Source organism: Mus caroli, unplaced genomic scaffold (assembly GCF_900094665.2).
Source record: "Mus caroli unplaced genomic scaffold, CAROLI_EIJ_v1.1 scaffold_13219_1, whole genome shotgun sequence".
In the NCBI taxonomy this organism is placed as follows: Eukaryota; Metazoa; Chordata; class Mammalia; order Rodentia; family Muridae; genus Mus; species Mus caroli.
In genome coordinates this window covers 15,633-22,588 of record NW_018389898.1, presented here as the reverse complement: position 1 = coordinate 22,588, position 6,956 = coordinate 15,633, and the positions used below count along the sequence as shown (strand labels likewise).

General features: G+C 40.3%; 1 protein-coding gene across 3 annotated transcripts; it reads left to right on the top strand.

Moving 5' to 3' along the window:
• The first annotated feature begins 5,203 nt into the window (after window positions 1-5,203).
• Window positions 5,204-5,850, top strand: LOC110288363 (protein tyrosine phosphatase type IVA 1-like). 3 transcript variants are annotated; one of them, XM_029473840.1, is made up of 2 exons: window positions 5,204-5,539; window positions 5,612-5,850. In XM_029473840.1, exons 1-2 carry the CDS (start codon window positions 5,204-5,206, stop codon window positions 5,738-5,740), a joined length of 465 nt encoding a protein of 154 aa, XP_029329700.1. In that variant the 3' UTR covers window positions 5,741-5,850. The 3 variants fall into 3 exon arrangements, with proteins under 3 accessions (XP_029329700.1, XP_029329699.1, XP_029329701.1); XM_029473841.1 differs by having other exon boundaries at window positions 5,213-5,308; window positions 5,402-5,850; XM_029473839.1 differs by having other exon boundaries at window positions 5,204-5,850.
• The last annotated feature ends 1,106 nt before the right edge of the window (window positions 5,851-6,956 follow it).

Sequence of the window (6,956 nt, the reverse complement as noted above, 5' to 3'; positions counted from 1 at the left end):
TTCTTTGCTCTGGAACTGGATGTACTCACATACATAGCTTGTACAACCCCCATCTCTGCCACCTTTGAGGTAGTCATATACCCCTGTGTCAAGATTTTATGTTAAACTCTCTATCTCCTTATTAAGAAATGTCCAGCTACTACCTGGAATTCTTCTTCATGCAAATGAAAACTTCATGTACCTCAGTCTCTGCCAATGATGTGCACTCACCTCTAAACCCTCCAGACTCCTCAAGGTTTTTATATCCTTTGTTTACACCTAATAAGAAGAGCTATTTCACTGAAAACTGTCTCCAGAGACAGCCTTTTCTACTGTGCTCACACTGGCTTAGATTCTGCTAACTCACCTACCCAGCTGAGCTTCATTCCTTCCAGTAAAGCAGGTACCAGGACACCCAAAGTGCAGAAGGAGGCCTGGGCTAGCAGTTGTCACACAATTAGCATTCAACAGGACAGCAACCTCTGGCATCATCCTAAAGACCCCAGGCCTTCATAATCTGAGGGCTAGCAGTCTATATTTTCTTTTGTTTTTGATTTACACAATCAGATTTGGTTAAGATGCACTGAAAGGACATCTTAAATTATCTGTCCATGGCACTCTCCAGTGTTAGAAAGTCCCCAAACTTCTGCCTGAATCCTACCAGCCTACCTAGGCATTGGCAGAAACCTCCTATCTTTTTCTATGCAAATGAAACAAATCAAAACAAAAGAAAACAAACCAACAACAACAACAAACAATTACACAACAGCTAATAGATACTAATATGTTGAGCATAAGTCATTGGGGTTCTGTTCAGGAACTTTTCCCCTGTGCCCATGTGTTCGAGATTTTCCCCCTCTTTCTCTTCTATTAGATTCAGTGTATCTGGTTTTATGTGGAGGTCCTTGATCCACTTGGGCTTGAGCTTTGTACAGGGAGATAAGAATGGATCAATTTGCATTCTTCTACATGCTAGCTGCCAGTTGAACCAGCACCATTTGTTGAAAATGCTGTCTTTTCTGCCCCACCTGGGGATCCACCCCATAAATAACCACCAAAACCAGACACTCTTATGGATGCCAACAAGAGCTTGCTGACAGGAGCCTGATAGAGCTGTCTGCTGAGAGGCTCTGCCTATGCCTGACAAATAAAGAAGTGGATTCTCACAGCCATCCATTGGATGGAGCACAGGGTCCCCAATGAAGGAGCTAGAGAAAGGAGTTGAAGGGGTTTGAAGTTCCATAGGAGGGACAACAGTATGAACTAACCAGTACCCTCAGAGCTCCCTGGGACTAAACCACCAACCAAAGAAAACACATGGTGGGGCTCATGGCTCTAGCTGCATATGTAACAGAGGATGGCCTAGTCGGTCATCAATGGGAGGAGAGGCCCTTGGTCCTGTGAAGGTTTTATGCCCTAGTATAGGGGAATGCCAGGGGTAGGAAGCAGGAGTGGGTGGGTTAGTGAGTAGGGGGAGGGGGAAGAGATAAGGGGTTTTTGGAGGGGAAACTAGGAAAGGGGATTTGAAATGTAAATAAAGAAAGTATCTAATAAAAAGAAAAATTTGGCTAGTCACAAAAATTAAACAAAGAAACAAACAAACAAAAACAGAAAGAAAAGAAAAGACAATGCTGTCTTTTGTCCACCGGATGGTTTTACCTCCATTGTCAAAGATCAAATGACCGTAGGTGTGTGGATTCATTTCTGGGTCTTCAATTCTACTCTATTGATCTACCTGCCTGTCACTGTACCAAAGCCATGCAGTTTTTATCACTATTGCTCTGTAGTACAGCTTGAAGTCATGGATGCTGATTCCTCCAGAAATTCTTTTATTCTTGAGAATAGTTTTTGCTATCCTGAGTTTTTTGTTATTTAAATGAATTTGAGAATTGCTCTTTCTAACTCTATGAAGAACTGAATTGGAATTTTGATGGGGATTGTATTGAATTTGTAGATTGCTTTTGGCAAAATGGCCATTTTTACTATATCAATCCTGCCAATCCATGAGCATGGGAGATTGTTCCATCTTCTCAGGTCTTCTTAGATTTCTTTCTTCAGAGACTTGAAGTTCTTGTCATACAGATCTTTCACTTGTTTGGTTAGAGTCACACCAAGATATTTTATGCTGTTAGTGGCTATTGGGAAGGGTGTCATTTTCCTAATTTTTTTCTTAGCCTGTTTATCCTTTGAGTAGAGGAAGGCTACTGATTTGTTTGAGTTAATTTTATATCCAGCCACTTTGCTGAAGTTGTTTATCAGCTATAGGATTTCCATGGTGGAGTTTTTGCGGTCCCTTAAGTATACTATCATATCATCTGCAAATAGTGATATTTTGACTTCTTCCTTTCCAATTTGTATCCCTTTGACCTCCTTTTGTTGCTCTAATTAGAACTTCAAGTACTATATTGAATAGATAGGGAGAGAGAGGGCAGCCTTGTATAGTCCCTGATTTTAGTAGGATTGAAATGGGACCTCATAAAATTGCAAAGCTTTTGTAAGGCAAAGGACACTGTTAATAAGACAAAATGGCAACCAACAGACTGGGAAAAGATCTTTACCAATTCTACATCCTATAGAGGGCTAATATCCAATATAAACAAAGAACTCAAGAAGTTAGACTCCAGAGAATCAAATAACCCTATTAAAAATGGGTTAAAGAGCTAAACAGAATTCTCAACTGAGGAAACTCAAAGGGCTGAGAAGTATTTAAAAAAATGTTCGACATCCTTAGTCATCAGTGAAATGCACATCAAAACAACCTTGTGATTCTACCTTGCACCAGTCAGAATGGCTGGTACCAAAGATAAAAAACTCAGGTGACAGCGGATGCTGGTGAGAATGTGGAGAAAGAGGAACACTCTTCCATTGCTGGTGGGATTGCAAGCTGGTACAACCACTCTGAAAATCAGTCTGGTGGTTCCTCTGAAAATTGGACAAAGTATTTCCTGAGGACCAATGCTTGTGTTTTTGACTGATGTGCAGTTAAACATAATCAAATTGATGATTATAGCATCCAACATAAATATCAAAGAAACACCCACTTATTGTACTTATATGAGACACATGCCCCCAACACTGCTTTTTTTTTTACATTATTATTTATTGAGATAATCTTATATAGGTAATCAGTTACATTATTAATGTACACATTAACACAATATAAAAATTAATATGCTAGCTATGACCATGTTCAAATCTGTAGGAGAAATATCTTTTTTAATTAGATATTTTCTTTACTTACATTTCAAATGTTATCCCCTTTCCTAGTTTCCCCTTGAAAAATCCCCTATCCCCTACCCCTGCTCCCCAACCCATCCACTCCCATTCCTGGCCCTGGTATTCCCCTATACTGGGGCACAGAACCTTCACAGGACCTAGATATTCTGATATATCTGCAGACAGGAGGCTAGCATAACTATCATGAAATAGGGCTCACCCTAAAACTGATGGAAACAGATACAGTGAAACATATATAGTTAAATATTATGCAATGCTTGTAGAATCCTGAGAATAAAGGATTGCAGGAGGCAGAGTGTAACCACATGAAAACCTACATAAACAAGTAATCTAGGGACACATGGTCTTGCAAAGACTGGACTGCCAATCAGCGAGCTTACATGGGACTGACCTAGGTGTTGTGGAACATTTTTAATACCAATCTAGGGAGGGTTTTTACCCCATCTTTGACCATTAAGTTCCCAGATAGATCATGACTCATTTTGAGAGATACCCATGGAGCCTTATGAGAAACATAACACACTGTGCTATTTTCTATAGAATTTTGTATGTAAAGAATCAATGTTTTGTGGCTGGGGAGATGGCTCAGAAGTTAACAGCACTGTCTTCTGTTCTAGAGGTCCTGAGTTCAATTCACAGCAACCACATGATGGCTCACAACCATCTATAGTGAGATCTGGTGCCCTCTTCTAGCCTGCAGACATACATGGAGTACAGAACATTTTATAAATAATAAATAAGTCTATTAAAAAGTATCAACAGGCCCAAAGTGGGATCCAGCTCAAGGGGAGGTCTCAAGTCCTGACACTATTACTGAGGCTATGGAACACACAAAAAGGGATCTATCATGACTGTCCTCTGAAAGACCCAACAAGCAGCTATAAGAGTCAGATGTAGATATTTGCACCCAGCCAATGAATGGACAGAAGCAGCTGGCTCCTGTTGTTGAATTAGAGAAGGCTAAAAGAAGCTGAGGAGAAGGGCGATCCTGTAGGAGGACCAGCAGTCACAATGAATCTGGAACTCCCCCTACCCCCCGGGGAGGTCTCTCAAACACTGGACCACCAGACAGATATGAGGCCCCAAACACACAGTAGAGGACTTCCAGGTTTGTGTTCATTCAGATGATGCACCTAACCCTCAAGAGACTGCAGGCCCCAGGGAATTTAGAGTTCAGGTGTGGTAGGGGGTGGGGGCATCCATATGGAGATGGAATGGGGTGAGGAGGAGGTGTGGGATGTGGAGCAGTCAGAGGGTAGATGGGGAGGGTCGAGGAATGGAATATGGAATGTAAAAAAATGAATTACAAACAAAATAAAAAAAAAGGTATCGGCATGGGCTCTGGGCTGCGGCCCCCTCGATGATGCTCCTCAGGCAGCTCACTGCATGGTCGTCTGGTGCCCCCGCTGCCTGCATCACTGCCGCCGCCCAGAGACGCCCACTGCTACCTGCCCTGTCGCCTCGGGACAGGCTGTATGATTAGGCCACAATCTTCAATGAGTAGACATATTCCTCAGTTCTGTGGTTTTCTTGCTCACACATTTGTGCAGTTTCTGAAGGGCAGTGGAGATTACTGCCAGGCACAGCACGACTTCTATGCAGACAAGTGAACTGTAGAAATTCATTACTACTCCACCAAGAAACCCCTTGAAGAGTGGATAACATGGATACAGGTGTGTTGAATTAAAATCTGAAGAATATTTTACAAGGGCTCAGACCTGAATGGGGTAAACCTCGGTGCGGTGCACTTCCTTTGTATTGCCTCAGAAATACTGGATTGAAGAATCACTGCTTCTTGTTAGGAGGTTCATTTCATTGCCCATTTCTCCCAATTCATAATCAAAATACTGAGAATTTCAAGTGGAGTATATTGAATACTGGAATAGACTTCAGATTGTTTTTTTGTTTTTGTTTTAAGTCATTTCTGTATTCCAAATAATTTTTAAATTATTTCATAACCCTTTTGGGTGTTTTTTAAAAACTAAACATGGCTCTAATGAACCACCTTGCTCCTGTGGAAGTCACATCCAAGAACATGAGATTTCTTATTACACACAATCCAACCAATGTGACCTTAAACAAATTTATAGAGGAGCTTAAGAAGTATGGAGTTATCACAATAGTAAGAGTATGTGAAACAACTTACGACACTACTCTTGAGGAGAAAGAAGACATTCATGTTCTTGACTGGCCTTTTGATGATGCTGCACCACCATCCAACCAGATTGTCAATGACTGGTTAAGTCTTGTGAAGATTAAATTTTGTGAAGAACCTGGTTGCCGTATTGCTGTCCATTGTGTTGCACGCCTTGGCAGAGCTCCAGTGCTTGTTGCCCTAGCATTAATTGAAGGTGGAATGAAATATGAAGATGCAGTACAATTCATAAGACAAAAGCGGCGCGGAGCTTTTAACAGCAAGCAACCTTTGTATCTGGAGAAATACTGTCCGATAATGCGGCTCCGCTTCAAGGATTCCAATGGTCATAGAAACAACTGTTGTATTCAAGAAACCTGGGGTGCCTGATGCTATTGCCTTGGAAGTGGAACTTCAGATGGGACCTGATTTGTCATACCTATTACCCAATGTGTCGGCTTACCTAATAAGTCTACTGAAGCTCCACAGGAATATTGAAAAACAGTTTCACCAGGTCACAAGTTTGCCAGGATTGCAATCTCTATATTTGGGCTAAGATCAAGATGTTTGGACACTTAGCAAAAGATTTTTGTTTGTCAGCATTTAAAATGTGCTTATTATTTGTTCCAACTGACCTTTCCTAAAATAAGGTATTGAGTTATGCCATTAAGTCTACTCCTGTGCCAGAATATTATTAGACTATAAGGAGTTAAGAAGGATTAGGTGCCAAAATACTCAGCACAATACTTGTATATTTCTAGCAGAACCAAAATTGCAGGAACTAAGAACTCTAGAGCATCCATGGTGTATTCCTCCAGTCATTCAAACACTGCAGGGCTTCTCTCGCTATCTGCCTGCTCACTCTGTTTACATCTCCCACACTTACACCAGAATACATCAGGTTTGCTTAGCCATCCTTTTTTTTTTTTTTTTTTTTTTTTTTAAACTAAGTCTTGCGCTGATTATTTAATGTCTCTGTCTCATTTTGTTCTGTTTTGGGAAACCTCTGTTTGAAAATTAACTTTGTTACAGAAGCACACATCTTCAATAATGTCTCCAGACATTATAGTTAATTTAATGTTTGCATTCAGAGATGCAACCTAACAGGGAGAGCCAGAAAAAGAAATGAGAGGGGGCTATTAAATATTTTTAGTAATATGTTGCCTTTGTCTTGTGCAGGACATGTAGTGTATGCTCTTTAATTTAGTAAATATTTTTAAGACGTAGAGATACATTGTTGTAGCTAACCAATTATTAATCAAAATTTCTGAAATTTTTGTGTTTTTCATACTAACCAGCAGTTTTTCAGCTTGTTTGAATGATGGCTTTCCTTTTCTCTTCCAAATCTCTTGCAAAAAAACCAAAGTGGGATCTGCTAGTGAACTGAGCAGAAATGTTTTACACGCCTTTTGAGCTATGTAACTTAATAATTGAATACTTGATCATTTGTTTTATTATATAATCAATAAAATGGTGATGTGTATTAATGTTAGTTCAACCATATATTTATACTGTCTGGGAATGTGTGGTTGTAGTTCTGTCTGGGAATGTGTGGTTGTAGTTCTGTCTGGGAATGTGTGGTTGTAGTTCTGTCTGGGAATGTGTG

Excerpts from the sequence above, each read along its gene's own strand:
- LOC110288363 (XM_029473839.1), top strand. The coding sequence starts at position 5,204 with ATGGCTCTAATGAACCACCTTGCTCCTGTGGAAGTCACATCCAAGAAC.